The sequence below is a fragment of the Dipodomys spectabilis genome, unplaced genomic scaffold, assembly GCF_019054845.1.
Source record: "Dipodomys spectabilis isolate Male_0828 unplaced genomic scaffold, ASM1905484v1 ptg000015l, whole genome shotgun sequence".
Lineage (NCBI taxonomy): Eukaryota > Metazoa > Chordata > Mammalia > Rodentia > Heteromyidae > Dipodomys > Dipodomys spectabilis.
In genome coordinates, this window is record NW_024870692.1 from 4,196,800 (window position 1) to 4,215,063 (window position 18,264).

Genomic DNA, 18,264 nt, shown 5'->3' on the forward strand with positions numbered 1-18,264 from the left:
TTTTCAGCTGAATAAAACCACAATTTGAAGAAGAAAGGTAAACTTGACTGACATGGTATCTGTTTAGATCAGAGCAGCTGCTCTGGAAGACTCAGAAAGGAGTACAAGCTGGTTGTGGTTTTTGTTTTGTTTTGTTTTATTGTTGCTATCGTTGTTGTTTTATTTCCTTTTCCCAGTGATGAATACGAATAGCTAGGTAGAGGAAAATACAAAGGAGACATTTTAAACTATGACTTTAATTTGCTCTTGGCTACTGCATTTTCAATATACTACAGTGGTTACTACAGACGCATGTGTACACCTAAATTGGCCACAGAATTGTGTGGATCAAAGAGCAAATGAAAAAAAAGGAGAGCAAACCTGTTAAGGTATGATTACTTTCCTCTAGCTACCAGAGACCATTTCTTTTTCTAATCTAGCCAAGACTTTCATCCATTTTTCTGTTTCCATTTCTATATTAAATACCTCCAAGGTACTTAGTACTTTGATATTGGTGATTTGGACAGCAACCCACTCCATTTTAATGAAAATAAGCCCCTAAGAGAAAACTCTACTGGAATATTTTTCTGTAATTTCTTTCATTGAGGTGCACACACTTCAGTGCCAGAGCTGCCAAATCACCACTCTTCTTCATTGGAAGAAGAGTGACAATACAATAGAGGGAAAGACAACACAAGGCTGATCTACTAAACACTTATCCATGCCTCCAGGCAAATGCATACTCCAACTCTCAGGAACATAGTAGCAATAACTTGATAAAAAAAACGTGCTATCCATGTTACTGAAGGGCTAGAAGTATAATTAGCTTGCAAATATTTTGGTCAAACATGGCAGCTACCGGATCTGAAAGGTTCCCATTATAAAACATCAATGTCTGAGCCAGAGGATAATCTTAGCTATTCAGAAGGCTGAAATCTGAGAATCATGGTTCAAAGCCAGCCTAGACAAGAGAGTTCATGAGCCTCTTATCTCCAGTTAAGTACCCGCACAAAAATCTGGAAGTGGAGCTCTGGTTAAGGTGGTGGAACACTAGCCTTTAGTAAAAAAAAGCTCAGGGACAGCTCCCAGGCCCTGAGATCAAGCCCCAGGACTAGCGCAAAAATAAAAACAACAGTAAAACAACAACAACAAAATCAATGGCTGGATGATAATCTTTAGTATTCAAATCTATAATTTGGAAATGAAAAAATATTTTGATATGCTGGTATATGTGAATTAAACAAATGGGCAATGGACCCTAGATTCCCTCACACAGCTGGCTTTCTTATGCAGTCATTTTTGGCAATATAAATTACTTTCAAGAAGCCCCAGGAGCACTGCCCCCCTCAGAAGAAAAACAAAAAAAAAACAAATCGTTTAAATAGGGATACAGGTGGACCCATTGCAACAATGAGATGTACAAGTTGTAATGTCAAAAAAAACTAACTTTTCAACTTTGGTGGGGGGGGGGATAGGGTCGGGGGTGGGGGAGGGAGGAGGATGGGAAGGGATGGGAAGGGGAAACAAAGGAGGAGGCAACAGTGCTTGATAAGAAATGTGCTCATGGGCTGGGAAGTTGGCTCAGTGGTAGAGCGCTTGCCTTGCATGCCTGAGGCCCTGGGTTCGATTCCTCAGCACCACAAAAGCAAAAAGAAAAAAGCCGGAAGTGGTGCTGTGGCTCAAATGGTAGAGTGCTAGCCTTGAGCTGAAGAGCTGAGGGACAGCGCCCAGGCCCAGAGTTCAGGCCCCACGACCGGACCAAAAAAAAAAAGAAATGTACTCATTATCTTGCCCATGTAATTGTAACCCCTCTGTACGGTATTTTCACAATAATAAAAAAAAAGAAAAACAAAAACAAAACAAAAGCAGACAGCCAGAGCTAAAGTCAAGAAGTACACCTAAACAAAATTTTGTCAATTCTTGACTGATACAAAAAAGGACACAAGGCCTAAGAACAAAAACATCAGAACAAAGAAGGTATGGGAATGGGGGTACAGTCTAAGAACCCAAGGAAACCTTGGTTCATGTCCCTTCTGTCACCATCAGTGAAGGACCAAGGAACATTTCTTGACTTCTCTCATCCTTACTTTACTTATAGATAACTAGGCTCAGTAATATGTTTTAGAGCTGCTTTAAGGATAGAATTATGGCAGGTGCCAGTGGCTCATGCCAGTAATCCTCAGGAGGCTGAGATCTGAGGATCAAGGTTCGAAGCCAGCCCAGACAGGAAAGTCCTTGGCTCTTATCTATAATTAACCATCAAAAAGCCACAGCTCCATTTCCACTCTACCTGAGGTAGAGTGTTGAGCTCAGGGACAGTGCCCAGAGTTTCAAGTTCCAGGACAAGTGAGCACACTTATACACACAGATACACATAGACACACAGACACATAGACACACACACACACACCAGATTAGAAATATGATATATAAAGTACTTAGCATACTGGTTATAAATAGGCAACATTTAATAGATATTACATAGTACTATGTTATTTTAGTATACACTATTTCCAAATTGACTTTACAGCTCTTTTAGAAATTACTGTTTCTATAAAACAAGGTAATGGATTAAAATTATAACCATAATAATAATACTGTCTATGACTAATTTAACATTAGAGCAACTGTTTGGGACAGTACCACTGCCCATGAACATTTTGAGATAATGAATTTGAAAGCAAAGAATGTAGCTCAAAGTCACACAGCTATTAAGGAACAAACCTCAAAATCCAACCCAGGTACCACGATATTGTATATATGTTTATCTGAATCAGGGAAGGGAAGAGGATCAACACAATGGTGGGACAAAGGACAAGGGAACCGGTGTAACAGTGATATTCACCAGACAGTATGCTAGAAATGATCTGTACAACTTGAGGAAGGAGGGAAAGTAGGAGAATAATGAGGGAAGGGGTAAGATGTTTGATGAGAAATGGACTTACTACCTTACTTATGTAACTGTAACCCCTCCATACATCACCTTGACAATTAAAAAAAATCCAACCCAGGCAAAGAAATGCAGGAGGAGCGCAGGCTTTCACAGCCTCATTGTTTTGCCTTGGTGATCATTAACTCAGTTTCTTCAACAATGGGAAGAAACACATTTTCTCTACGTAAACCTCAACCACCATATTTTATCATAGTTTCCCATTGTTTAATAGACTTATTAAGATATCTTTTGGTAATTCAGTGTTCTTTAGTATATTCACAAGTTGTGTAATCATCAACATTCTTATTTTAAAACATTTTCATCACACCCTTTACCTACTAAGGTTCACACTTCTAAGTCACACCCTTTACCTCCTAAGGGCCACAACTCTAAGTTTCTGGAAAAGAGGAATATGCCTCTGTTTCATGGATTGGCCTGATTAGGGCAGCTCATAGGAACACAATCATGCATGTAACGTTTACTTAGCATTATGTGTTTCAGATGCATTCATGCTGTACCAGGTATCAATACTTCATTCTATTAAGTGTCATCATGTGGATCTACTACTTTTTTGTGTATTTACTTATTTATTATTGGGATGGATATATTTTACATGGCTTTCTGCATTTCTGCTGTTATGAATAATGGTATTGTGAATATTTATATGCCCAGTTTTGTGTGAACATATGTTTCCACTTCTTCTGGATATATACTCTTGGAGGGTCATGCAGTAATTTTATGTTTACTTATTTGAGTAAATGCTATACTGTTTTCCAAAGTGGCTGTACATAGCCCCCAGAAATGTGTGAAGGTTTCAGTGTCTCCAAATGCATACAACACTTGCTAATGCTTGTCTTTTTTTTTTTTTTTTGAAGTTGTGGCTATCCAAGTGGGCATTAGGACTTTAATCAAAACAATCTAGTTGAGTTTAATGTTAGTCTAATTTCAATAGTATGTAGAGAGCTGCCTTTCCTCTTCCACTATGCAGAGCCAATGAATAAGCCTCATCTGGTGAGGAAGAAACCCTCACCAGACACTGAATCTCCTGGCAGCCTGAGCTGGGACTCCCAGACTTCAGAATCTAAGAAATATATATATATACATATACATATATTATACATTTGTTTATATAGGTATTTTTTCTGTTGCTCATAAGCTAATCAGTTTGTGTCATTTTGTTATAGCACCTAAAATGGACTAAGACACTGGTCAAACTGTAAAGCTGGAAAAGAGTATTAATCAGGATTTTACAAGGTCAATAAAGGTTCACAGTGAATGTTAATGTTTCTATATAACGAGATAAAACACAAAGAGTGTGAATTTGGGTAGCAGAGCTTTAGTAAAACTTCTCTCAGCAGTGGTAGCACACTGGACCAATTTCCTTATAAGATGAACAAAAAAGGGAAAACATAAAGTAGATAAAATTTATTGGAGTCCAAGTTTACATGAACACACAGTAAGGGACCTAGACACTGTAGACTCCCTGTACAACAGAACCCTGAGTTTGTTTAGGTGTCCAACTCCTTCCAGATCAGGTATTCAGTTCAAAGGAAGCTGACCTTTTACTGACTCCCAGGGGAAGATTTGTTAGCTTGAAGATCATCTCATAACCCCTTGCCAATAACTGATGCAGAGTGGAAATGTGGCTTAAATTGGCTCCCATTCCGAGGTGGATGGGATGGGACACTTTTTCTCTTTCTGGAAGACTGCTGTCAACTACTTGGTGTCTCAGGCTCTCTGTAACTGTGACAGCCTATCGCAAAAATGAAAACATCTCCTAGGAAGTTTGTAGAAGGCCATTTAAAAACTTTTAACAAGCCAGGCGCTGGTGGCTCACGCCTGTAATCCTAGCTACTCAGGAGGCTGAGATCTGAGGATCGCGGTTCAAAGCCAGCCCGGGCAGGAGAGACCGTGAGACTCCTATCTCCAATAAACCATCAGAAAACCGGAAGTGGCGCTGTAGTTCAAGTGGTAGAGCGCTCGCCTTGAGCTGAAGAGCTGAGGGACAGCGCCCAGGCCCAGAGTTCAAGCCCCACGACCGACAAAAAACAAAACAACAACAAAAAAAACTTTTAACAAATGTGCTTTGACTTCTGTACATCGGGGATTTACAAAAAACCATTAAAAAGAAATCAACTGTGTATTTTATTTTATTTTTGCATATTTATTATAACGGTGATGACCAGGAGGGTTACAGTTATATAAGTAAGGTAATGAGTACATTTCCTATGAAGCATTGTTACCCTCTCCTTTGTTTTTCCCCTACCATCCCTTTCCTGCCTACCTCCCCAACTCCTCCCTCTTCCCCTCCCTCATTTTCTCCATATTATCTTTTCCCACTCCCCTCCCCACAAAGTTGTAGTAGAAGGCCATTTAAGGCTGATATGGTAGCTCAACACTGTTTCTAACTCTCCAGTCCCATAGTTACTGGGAGCTATCTTGCAATAAGGTTTGCATAAAGAGACAGCTGAGCAAAGAGGAAGTGTGGGGCCACGAAAATCATTCCCTTACTATGCTGCTCCCAAAGCCTGTTCTACTGCTGGCTTCCAGTAACGTGAATCAAACAAGTTCATGTTGAAGCCAGATTTGAATTTCATTTCTATCATTTGAAATTGAAAGCAGCCTAAAAACTATATCAAAAAATAAACTAAAAGTTGACCAGGAAAAGAACTTTACAACTGGTGGTGGGGGGTAATGTGGGAGGGGGATGTGGGAAAATGGGAGAAAAACGAGGGACATATATGTATGTATGTAACTGTGACCCCTCTGTACATCACCTTGACAATGACAATAAATTTTCTTTAAAAAAGAAAAAAAAAAAAGGAAGGGACAGAGAATCAAAAGAGCTCAGTGGACCACTGTAAGGAAGACGGGCATTTCATAAGAAAAACATCATTGAGAGCACTAAGTGTAAATGTAATTGATCAAGGAAGATGTTACTGTACCATTTCCAGTATGGTCAAGTATAGGATGCGTCTGCTACTATTGGATACAGAGGCGGCTGAAATTAATCTAAAATTAATTAATGCATCATCTCCATAATATAACTTTCTCATCTATAAACTCCTTTGAGTCACAGTGGTGGTCTTTGTAAAATACATTAAGATTACCATCAAATATGCTTTTATAATAAAATAAGCAAGGTCTTAAGAAAACCTATGCTAATGTCAGAGCACTGATACCACATTGAAATTTCTCTTTCATCCAACTAGATCAAATTAACCTGTGAAGTCTTGAAAGTCTTAAGGACAGATTTCATTTGCCAAAAGGTTCTGGGAAAAAATCGAGAATACGCTGAAAGATAGAACGAACAATGTAACAAGTCCCCACACATCTATCACGCAGACTGTAGAATATCACAGGTTGTCATTCCTGTCCTCCCCCGCCTGCTTCTCTCATATACATGTAAAATCAATCTTTGGAAAACCAGAATCCATTATTTTCTACAAACCACACATTACATGACAGACTTCCCAGGGCAGAACACAGAAGCTCACCTAACCTGTAAGATTTATAGCATTTTACGTGTGTCTAAGAATGGGCTTATGACAGTAAAAGTAAATATATGACCATACCATACTCCTAGCAAAACCACAGTATTAGAAGTCAGATTTAATATATCAAAATAAAACTTTTTAATTTTTATGTTACTAAAGTCACTTAATTTCTTTATTTACACATCAGCTACCATATAAAAATATTTATAGATATAAATATTTCTCTTCCTGTATCAAGGGAAGCAGCAGTTCTCAAAATGTGGCCCTAGGCCATGGGGGTGGGGTGGGGGGAGCTTCCCTCAATCTTTAAGGGAGTTTGGAATACCCAAAACTGCTTTCTTAGAACGTGAAGGAGGTCTTTGCTCTTTTCATACCCACAGTGGAATGTTCCAGAGTCTGCATGATGTATAGTGTCACTATTCTAATGGGTGCATCTATGATGCAGTCAAGAAAATTCTCCTGTCTTCTATGACAACAGATTATTAAAAAAACTTGTAGCTGGGTGCTGGTGGCTGACACCTATAATCCCTGCTATTCAGAAGCTAGAGATCAGGAGGATCACAATTCAAGCCTAGCTTAGGCAAAAGTTCACAAAATCCACCTTAACCAATAAAAAGTTGGATGTGGTGGTATACACCTATCATTCCAACTCCCTGAAAAGCCTGAGTAGGAGAATCACACCTCATTCAAAAGTAAGAAGCTAGATTGGTGGCTCAAACAGTAAAGCACTAAACCTAGGAAGCACAAGGCTCTGAGCTCAAATTCTAGAATGCTCCCCAAAAGTAGATTTAAAAAATTGTAAAATTATATAACATTTCAATCTTCCCATTATAATTTTGAATTTATTTATATTAACATGTAATATTGTTACTTATTTTTAAACAAATCATATATAAAAATAAAATTTTCATAGCTTTTGACCTTTTCTGCTTGTCTTAGACATACAGTAGTTATTGCAGATAAGGGAAACCATGGGACCTATGTTTCTTTGGGCCTGGCTTACTTCACTTAATATAATTTTTTCCAACTCTTTCCATTTCTTAACAAATGGGGCAGTGTCATTCTTTCTAATGGAGGCATAAAATTCCATTATATATATATATATATATATATATATGTATATATATACATACATACATACATACATACACACACATATCTATCTATCTATCTATCTATCTATCTATCTATCTATCTATCTATCTATCTATCTACCTACCACATTTTCTTGATCCATTCATAAGATGATGCTAAGCAAAATGAACCCCAAGATAGGGACACAAGGTTTTATCTTTCTTGCTGTTGTTTTTAATGTACTAAGTGACTTTTTTTGTTTCTTTTGTATGTTCTTCCCCCATGGTATAACCCCTGTTTTCACTGTATTTGATTCTGGTGCCCTGCATCTTGTATATACATTTTTCTAATTTGGGGAGGGGAAGGGAAATAACAAAATGCTCAAATAAGGATACATGTTGACCCATTGTAACAATGAGATGTACAAGACACTGTTGAAAATGAACTTTACAACTTTGGAGGGGAGTAGGAAGGAGTTGGGGAGTTGGAGAGGAAAGGGATGGCAGGGGAAAAACGAAGGAGGGGGTAACAATGCTTGAATGGAAATGGACTCATTATCTTACTCATGTAACTGTAACTCCTCTGTACAATATCTTTACAATAAAACATATACAAAAAAGTTTAAAAGTTTAGAAACTAATAAAAATACACAGTATAATTTTTAAAATAAAAAAGAATATTTGAGAAAAAGAAAAAAATGAAATTTTCTTTTCTAAGCATGATATGGATAAATATAAACCAAACACACACACACACACACAAACTTCCTTGGGCGATGGATCTTGTTGAAGCGTGTAAGAGTATCCTAAGGTGAAGGGTTTGAGAAGCCAATTCCAGACAAATTCCCTCCATCATTTAAATGATAGTTTAGTCAATGGAAACCCTGAAACCACTGTGGTTGTGTGCTTGGCACTCACCTTTACTAATTCAGTGTATCCCGTTTCTTTGGGGGTCCACCACGGCTGAGCTTTCAGTCCATTCACATTGTAGAGAGAACGTTGCCAGACAGAAGCAAAATGTCCCCTCTTATGCCCAAGCTCATACCACTTATATGCCTGAAAGAACAGAAAGATTATGTTCCGCACTACTCTTTCAATGAAACATTGTTATTATTATTTTTAATTGTGAAAATACTGTACAGAGGGGTTACAATTACATGAGCAAAGTAATGGTACGTCTCTTATCAAGAATTGCTGCCTCGACCTTTGTTTCCCTTTCCCATCTCTTCCCGGCCCCCCCACCCCACCAAAGTTGTAAAGATTGTTTTTCAACACGACGTCTTGTACATCTCATTGTTGCAATGGGTCCATCTGTATCCCTATTTAAACAATTTGTTTTTTTTCCTTCCCCTCCCCAAATTATACCAACATCAAATACAGTAAAAACAGAGGTTATACCGTGGGGGAGGGACATCAAAGCAACAAAGAAATCATCTTATAAATATGTTAGAAACAATAGCAAGAAAGAAAAAACATTTGAGTCCTTATCTTGGGGTGTTATTATTTTTAAAATTAAAACAAAAGGCATTTGATCCACTGAACCCACAGAACACAGGGTACACAGCAAAACATCATTTCCCACGTGACCCAGTGGCCAACTGGGAGCTGTGGCTGGAGGCCACTCTCAGATCCTACAAGAGAGTAAGCACCACACTGCCTATGACTAGCAGGGAAAAAGACCAAGCTCAGTATTTGAAGTGTGGCTTCTGGTGAATGTGTATGGCCTTTACATGATCATAAATGAATAAAAACTTAAAATGATAAATATTGCATATTTTCATTTTAATGTGAGATCTAGGTCTAAAATGATAAACGTGATGACAATCATGAGACTTAAGCCCAAAAAAGGAGGGAAGAAGGGCATCTCACTGACTGGGAGAAGTAAAAGCTTAAAGATACTGAGTCAGAGACTGATTGTACTTTGAGATATTTAAATAAAGAGCTTGCCTGTGAAGTACCCCAATCGAGTGAAATCTAGTGAATAAAGATAGCTATTTTATTGGGTCTCCGATTGTAACCTGTTGGTATACATGCACATTTGCATTTCATTTTCACTCTACAGCTGCAGGCACTGTAGCTACAGGCTGCAGGCCCCATTTGTTTTGCTGTTCCCCAAATGTCTAACATAGTCTAGAACTTATTCACTGAATAGATAAATAACGTCAGGCACCAAAGGAGACAATATTTACATTCCAGCTTCCATTTTGTAATATCTATTTTTATGTCTCCTTTTAAGATGAATGGGTTGTGGTTTTCATAATTTCTTCAAGAACATTTGCATTTACTGAATCAGAATGCTAAAATCCGGCATCACACCTCCCCATGTGTACTTTCCTTCCATGTTCACATTTATGGAGGCTTACTCCAGGGTGACAATATAAACACTCCACTAAATTAAGTAGCAAGAAAGGACATATTGTTCTGAGTTGATAATAAGAATAGTGACAGCCCATGCTAAATGTTTAAAAAGGAACTTTTGTTTCTAATGTTGTGTTTATTTATTTAACTTATTTATTTTTCTTGCCATGAGAGATGGCATTTGTGCCCTCAGTCTGGCTGTAACATACTACACCTGGCCTCCTTGAAGGCCAGCCCATTCAGGGACAGCTCGCGGCAGGGTAGCTGCTCCATCTGGCTTATCCAAGGACCCCAGCCATATCCTCCCAGGGGACCCTACCACATGCTACTCACCCTGTGTGCACACCCTTTGTCTTCTGCATGGGCAGTTTTGTATGTGGGACTCCAACTATTATCCTCTTCATTAGCACAGTCTAGTAATTGCTTTTGAAGAGTGATTGGCTTCTTTTGGTTTGGTTTGGTTCTGTTTTTTTGAGACAGGATCTCACAATATCGCCTAGGCTCACCTTTAACTCTCAATCCTCCTGCCTCAGTCTCTCAAGTGTAGGTATCATAGGCTAATGTCACCATGTCCATTTAAAAAAGATGTTTTGGTCAATAGTATTTTATATCAATTCAAATATCTTCCTTATAAAACTCTAGAAATACTGTAGAGGTAAAACCTTTTAACTTTTAGCATGTTTTCAGCATTTATTTGTAAACTATATGAAAACTATCATATGTGAAGGACAATCACAGTGTCACCTGGTGTTTCCGTGACACTAGTCTACTGCTAGCCTGACATGTCTGATCTCATTTGATCTAACAGCCCCAACCTTCCATCTTACAAATGTCAAAACTGAGGTTTACTTAAAATTTCTGAACTAGAAGCCAGGGCCCCCAGTAACTAGCTCAACTCTTTCCTACTTTTGTATCTTAAAAAACAATGAGACTGAGGCCTGAGAATCTTGGTTTGAAGCTATGAGACTGCCAAAAAATGTAGAAGTAGAACTATGGCTCAAATGCTAGCCTTGAGCAAAAATAGCTCAGAAACAGAGCCCATACCCTGAGTTCAAGCCCCAGGACTGGCATATATACATGCAGTACCCACACACATACATATACACATACATACATGCACATGCAAAAATGGCTATTTATGTATGTATGTGTGTATGTATGTATGAATATATATATGTGTGTGTATGTATGTACGTATGTATGTACGTATGTATGTATTTTGTGTTGGTCGTGGGGCTTGAACTCTGGGCCTGAGCGCTGTCCCCCAGCTCTTCAGCTCAAGGCTAGGGCTCTACCACTTGAGCCACAGTACCACATCAGGATGTCTGGCGGTTTATTGAAGGTAAGAGTCTCACAGACTTTCCTGCCCAGCTTTGAACTGTGATTCTTAGATCTCAGCCTCCTGAGTAGCTAGGATTACAGATGTGAGCCACTAGTGCCTGACTTTATTTTTTAAATTTAGAAAATGTAGCATTCACCTTTGAAGTTAATTTGACTACTGTAATTTTGTTCAATTTGAACTTAGACTTTATTTCCTAAACCTGTTGGTCTTAATTATAACGAACAAGTTTTGGAAAAATCAGATGGCCCACTAATTTTTGTGTCATCAGCAATTCATTTTTAAGACCAGCATATTGATAGAATCATGGGAGTGGGAATGGGGGAAGCAATTGAAAGAAAACCCAAACAGCATAGAGAACTGCTGTGAGATAGGAGGGATGTCTTGGGCTAGAATAAAGCCCCTTTGAGCAGGAGCAGAAGGAGGTGCCTGCCAAAGAGCCAAAAACACAGGCTATAGGGCATAAGGCAAGGAAGCAGCTGCTGTTGACTTGAATCTTGAACCAGGTAAGTTGACATGAAGACGGAACCTAGCAGCAAAGAGCTTAGAGAACCATGACTGAATTGTCCCTGTGACATTGCACAGTGTCACTAAGCTGGTAGTCCATATGAGAATCTCGACTTGGAGAACAAAACTAGATAAGAAACTAGAATGTGGATCTGGACATTATGGAAACTGCCAAAGCTGAATTTTCACAAGTTATCATGGTTCATCTTCCTCCTTTATAAAATGGTGCTTCTATAGGCTGCTTCAGTCCTTGTGAACTTTCAAAATTCAACTCTGCTGTTCTTTGCATATTAATGATACTTAAGCTGCTAGAATAATCCTCTAGGTTCAAAGACATAGTCCCTAACAAGTGTTTAATAGTGAATTCTTTGTCCTTGAAATAAAGCCTGTTTTCATCTATGATATGAGATAGATCATAGACTGCTTTTATCTGCCTTTGCTCTGTATGCTGACATATTCAAAGATAAATTAATTAGTGCAAATTATATTTACAGTAGTCAAGACATGAACATTCATCCAGCAAAATCTTTCTTATCCCTCTCATTCAAAAGGGTGTTCTTTTTACATCTAAAGGAACAATGAAATGATGATCACTAGTCAGCAAATTCTTTTCTCTTCTTTCTCTTCTAATATCTCATTCTATTTTAACTGATTGATGGAGGGCAGAACACAGTATATGGTAATAGAAATAGATAAAGAAAATAGTGTCAGTGATCTCAATGTTTATCACCCATTTTTTCCTCAATTCTACCATATGATTACTCTGTCACAACCTCCCTTCCTTCCTGGAGCCTGCAGGTCCCCAGATGGAGTTATGATCTTAAAAAGTTAAGAAATCTTGGAAGTGGTGCTGTGGCTCAAGAGGTAGAGTGCTCGCCTTGAACTGAAGAGCGCAGGGACAGCTCCCAGGCCCAGAGTTCAAGCCCCACAACCAACCAAAAAAGAAAAGAAAAAGGAAAAAAAAAGCTAAGAAATCTGAAGCTGTGTCATCCTTAGATGTCACTTTACCTCACATACAGAATATAATGGTTTCAAAGATTCAGCGTTTCATGTGAACTTTTTATCTTCTTACTCTAAGGACATCTCAGCCCCAAACCCCAGCAATGGTGCAGGAAAAGGAGGTGAGCTTCACCATCCAGTAGAACCAAACAAACAAAGGAGGATGGGAACGGGTCTAAAATTTGTAGTACATGATGTCATGACTAGCAATCAGATAGCATGTTTCCAGAGGCAGACTTTTGCACTCAGGAGAAAAGTAATAATCACAAAGAAAATATGTAACTTGTTTTACTTACATTTTTTGTGTCAGTACCTGTCTATGAAAGTTAAACTGAAACTCTGCATTAAATATTTCAAACTGTCAGTTACATAATTAACAGTCAGGATTAGTGTGCTTAGGAATCAAATGGACTTCATTCTAAAAATAACTGTATCAAGAATTCCAAAACAAAACAAAATTAACCTATCTAAACTGTTCAATAATCTTTAAAATTAAATTATTTTATAATCCTGTCTGTTTCACAGTTTTAAAGATATTCTAATATTCTTCACAATTTTAAAGATATTCTATACTCACAGACATACACAAACATACAAAACATACAACACACACACACACACACACACACACACACACACACACACAGCATACAACAAACTAAAGACTATATTTGGAACTACTTAGCTGATTGCTTGAACGATAAAAGCTAAATCCCAGAAATCTTTTATAGGATCAACCTAGAGTCATTTACCTACATAAACCTACAGCTACATAAACTTAAATCACAGCCTCCAGAAGTTTATGGTCAATGTGCTTGCTTAGTTTTCACTTTTCTCTAGAAATAATGTCTGTCCCATCCTGACTCTATCCTTTGTTAGAGAGAACAGGAAGTCACAAACCGGTACCTCTTTGTTTCCGACTCTCTGCATGGCATCCCCCAGGTGGAAATAAAATCGCCCATCATCAGTGCCAGGTTCTCCAGATTCTATTCCTTCCTGTAGAAAAGATAGTATTTTTAAAGGTATTAAATAGTAGATTTTATTTCTTAATTTACATAGATTTCCTGCATATGAAAAAGTATTATAGAAAAATCTAAGTACCAGAAAAACAGTAAAAAGGTCACTGGTCATCTTTACAGTACAAAAGCAAGAGGAGGAGGTCATGAAGTTAAAATTCACAATGTATTTATCACTCATTAATAGTGGAATAATCATAAAGTCCAACACGATTATGTTATGTGTCTTCAATGTGGGAACAATCATATTTCAGTATTTCAAATAATTTCTCTAGCTGGGCATCTTTCACATTTATTTTGCTCTCCAAATATGACCATATGCCATCTAGAGTCTTTTTATTTCTGAATCAAAATGTTTAATTGCTCATGTTTGAAATGATGGCAGCCCAACTGCGAGTCATATTTTTCTCTACTCAAAACACACGTGTCATGAGTTTTTAATGAAGCTTTTTATAAAATTTACAGAAAGATTAAAGCCAATTGGAATCATGAGGAATGTAATTCTTATTAAACAATTCCTATTCTGAAACAGCTGATTTTTTTCCATCTCTCACACAGGCACTAGATTGAGATTTATATTCCAAAAAAGGAGTTTATATGAGAGAGAGACACAGAGAGAGAGAGAGAGAGAGAGAGACAGAGACAGAGACAGAGACAGAGACAGAGAGAGAATGAGCCTGAAGAAGAGGAAAAAGAGAAGGAAGAAGGAAGTGGGGGAGAGGAGAGGATTAAAGCATTAAAATGAATTTAAAAGAGCAAAAACAAAAGTCTTAAGTGTCAAAAGTTCTACAAATCTGCACCTTTGATGTCCCTTTACTTGAAAGAAATTATCCTTCAACAAAAGGAAATTTTATTTGCATAATGTTAGAAAGTAGCAAGTGGCATGATGACTGACTGATTGATGTCACTCAAGCATTATTGTTTGGTAAAAATACTACAAGCTCCTTCTACTACTTCCTGCCCCCTGGTTTGGTTTGTGAAGCTGTGAAAGCACCAGGAGGCCTTCCTAGATCAAAAGAAATGTAAGGACAATTCTTACAGTTAGAGAAACCCACATTTCTGCAGGGCTCTGGGACAGAATATGAATGTTTGTAGAAGCCAGGCGACAGCCATAGTGAGGGGTGCCACCACTCAACTTTATGTCCCAGGGTTGAAATCCAGATACAACTGTTCAAGAGAAACTAGAAATCTGCATGATTACACAAAATGTACAGATTCTCAAAGCAAGCGATTAGAGTAGTTTTTAATAGATCTGTGGCATCTAAATAAAACACCCACGCTATCTGCAATCAATGGGTTGCTATTTGGACATCTCTGACTGAAGTCATGTAAAAGAAAACAATCATAAAAGGAGAATACATTGCTTCCAAAAAAACACGCATTCGCAGCTATTCAGTTACCCACCATATTGTTACTATTTAAGTCAAAATTAATTAAACACACACACACACATATACATACACACACATACTTTATTTAGTGCTAGAACCAGGGCTTGAACTTAGAGCCTCACACTCTTGTTTGGTTCAAGGCTGGCACTCTACCACTTGAGCCATATGTCTACTTCCAGATTTTTATTAGTTAATTGGAGAGAAGTCTCATGTATTTATCTTCCTAGGCTAATTTCAAACTGGAATTTTTCAATCTCAGCCTCCTGAGTAGCCACCATTGCCTGGAAATTTGCATAAAATTTAGGAGTTACTTTCTCTGTCACATGACCACATTTGAGGTACTCTGGGGTCACATGACTCATGGCTACCACATTAAATTATACAGATATGAAGTATTTCTGCCATGGCAGATAGTTCTGTTGAAAAATCCTGAGCAAACCTCCCCCCACCCCCCCAGTAATTCTGGTGAATTAATAAGGATTTAATTAGGCATAGAAGGGGGAAAAAAAAGTACTAACATGTTTTAATTTTACTGGCTTGAACAATCTGATCAGCATTTGGGGATTTGACCTATCCAGTCTGCCTTAGTTATCCTACTTTTCATAGGCAGCCATGAGCCCTATTCAAGGCAGATTTCACATATAATTCACTTGTACGATAAATGTTTGACACACTGCCCATATTTTACAATATTATGTCAATCATGTTTGTCTACTTTTGCCTTTTTTTAATGTGCTTGTCCTGGGGCTTGAACTCAGGGCCTGGGCACTGCCCTGAGCCTTTTTGTTCCAGTCTAATGTTCTACAACTTGAACCACAGCTCCACTTCCAACTTTTTTTTTTTTTTAGTGGTTAATTGGAGATAAATTCTCATAGACTTTCTTGCTTGGGCTGGTTTTGAACCACAATCCTCAGATCTCAGCCTCCTGAGTAGCTAAGATTACAGGCGTGAGCTACTAGTGCCTAGCTACTCTTGCCATTGTTTCAAACTGTAACAACTTTAATTTTCAAAGTGTCTTCATAAAATCTTTGCCAACGTGTCTCTGCGCTCATGGCACTCACACACACGATTAGGCCACGGCTCCTGGGAACATCATTGCTGCAAGGTACACAATCCAATGATGGCCTCGCAGCGGTGCCTGTCAACAAGCCTTGAGGGCCAAAGCAAGGGTGTCCACATGTCCTGTGAATCAGGAGAAGAGAGGAAGCGCAGGGACAGCTACCTTTAAGTAGGGGATGCTCTCCGCGATCTTGTTTTGTGCCTTCAGGATGAAGCCATAATGCACCTTAGCAAAACCATCGTTGGGTGTCAGGTTCAGAACCTGAAGTCAGAGAAAACAAAGAGCTACTGTGATACCTAGAAACAGGTAGAAATGACTTGAGCACCAAAATAGATTTTAATTTGTTTTTCTATTCATGGATTGGAGGGTGACATTTTGGCTAAAAACACAGACTATTTTGTTTATTGAAATCATTAAAGTTAAATGGGCCTATGTCCTCCCAACTCAACGCGTTTTCACATGTCCACAATGGGTTGTTCCAGAATAAAGACCTGAGAGAGATGGCAGACTGTGGGAATACTGCATTGGCAATGTAGCCAAAGATCTGACAACAGATAGGACTTCAATAGATTTTTATTTTAGTGATTAGAGATAATTGCCACAAGTTTGCTGTGTTTGAAGACACCTCTGAACAGTTATTATACATACATGTAAATGCTTTACATGTATGTCCTACATCTGACCTTAGTTAAGAGAAATTTGTATTTTCATATTAGATTAAGATTTCTTTTGATAAAAATTTCTTGAGTGCACAGCATGATGCATAAAATTGTAAATATTCTGCAACAAAACTAAGGTAAATATTGTAAACAAACTATCTCACTGTTTATTATTATATGCATTTGTTGTGGATTAAAGATACAAAATACCAAGATAACAGATGCCTAGAGTTTACCTTATTCTGTCTAATTAAAATCAGTATTTCTCTATAAAAAAAAAAGATACAAAATACCTTTAAGATAAATATTAGGGGAAAAAAGCAAAATAACAACATTCAGCTTGCAGAGCTGCTTAGATAAATACATGTATGATCCCAAAGTGAAAAATGAAGTGTGATAGAGCCAGGTGCCAGTTTCTCAAGCCTGTTATCTTCTGCTATTCACGGGGCTAATATCTAAGGATTGTGGTGGTTCAAAGCCAGCCTGAACAAAAAAAGTCTGTAAGACTCATCTCCAATTAACCACCCAAAAGTCATAAGTGGAGTTGTGGCTCAAGAGTAGAGTATCAACCTTCAGTGAAAATAATCCATACTAGACTGTGTGTGTGTGTGTGTGTGTGTGTGTGTGTGTGCATGTGCACGCACGCACACACAAGGTCCAAGCAGAGTAAAGATGCATGTCCCATCTCTTCTCGTCTTGAGCTAGAGAAGTAAAGGGGAAGACACACAGAGATCTTGAATATGAGGAGAAAAGTGCAGAGAGAGAGGGACCTAGGCCCACAGTGAATGCACTGTACTTCATTTATTCTTATCTAATACAACCTTGAAAGGGTATTTAAATTTCCATCATCTCTCCCCACCCATCTTCTTCTAAGAGCCTCCTAACTGCAGACCCTTTGCATTCTTGAGGTCCGTTCTCCATGTGGAGCCCTGAGGGTACTCGGTCAGATCTCGTCCCTCCTCTGGTACATTTCACTTAGAATAAAAGCCAAGTTCTTGGAACCATCTCCAAGGCTCCCACCTGTCAGGGCTCCTCCACTGCCCCATGTAGCCAGTGAGGCTCACCCGTCTCTGAGCTGCTCATGGCAAGACAAAGGCACACTTGTGTGAAGACCTTCACATCTATAGTACTCTTCTGTTCCCCTCCAGTACCCAAATGTCTACCTGGATGAGAATGTCCTTACTCAGAGGTCATCATTTCAGTGAAGCTACACTTAACCACCTCCCCCCTCCTAAGACAGTCCTCACCCCAGCACTCCTCCAGCTCCTACTTTTTTTTTTTTTTTTATTATTATCTCTTTTTTTTTTTTTTTTTTTTTTTAATTTAATTTTATTTTATTTGAGAACATACTGTACAGAGGGGTTACAATTACATGGGCAGGATAATGCATACATTTCTTACCAAGCATTGCAGCCTCCTCCTTTGTTTACCCTTCACCTCCCTTCCCAGCCTCC

At 38.4% G+C, this 18,264-nt stretch overlaps 1 protein-coding gene across 4 annotated transcripts in view; it reads right to left on the reverse strand.

Moving 5' to 3' along the window:
* The window catches only part of Asph (aspartate beta-hydroxylase), a 206,861-nt gene that overhangs the window by 31,132 nt on the left and 157,465 nt on the right, over positions 1 to 18,264 (reverse strand). For all 4 annotated transcript variants that reach the window (XM_042665856.1, XM_042665864.1, XM_042665872.1 and 1 more), the window contains 3 exons: positions 16,314 to 16,412; positions 13,591 to 13,680; positions 8,400 to 8,537 (listed from right to left, as the gene is read on the reverse strand). In XM_042665856.1, the coding sequence (XP_042521790.1) occupies positions 8,400 to 8,537; positions 13,591 to 13,680; positions 16,314 to 16,412 (327 nt within the window). The remainder of the gene's footprint in view (positions 1 to 8,399; positions 8,538 to 13,590; positions 13,681 to 16,313; positions 16,413 to 18,264) is intronic.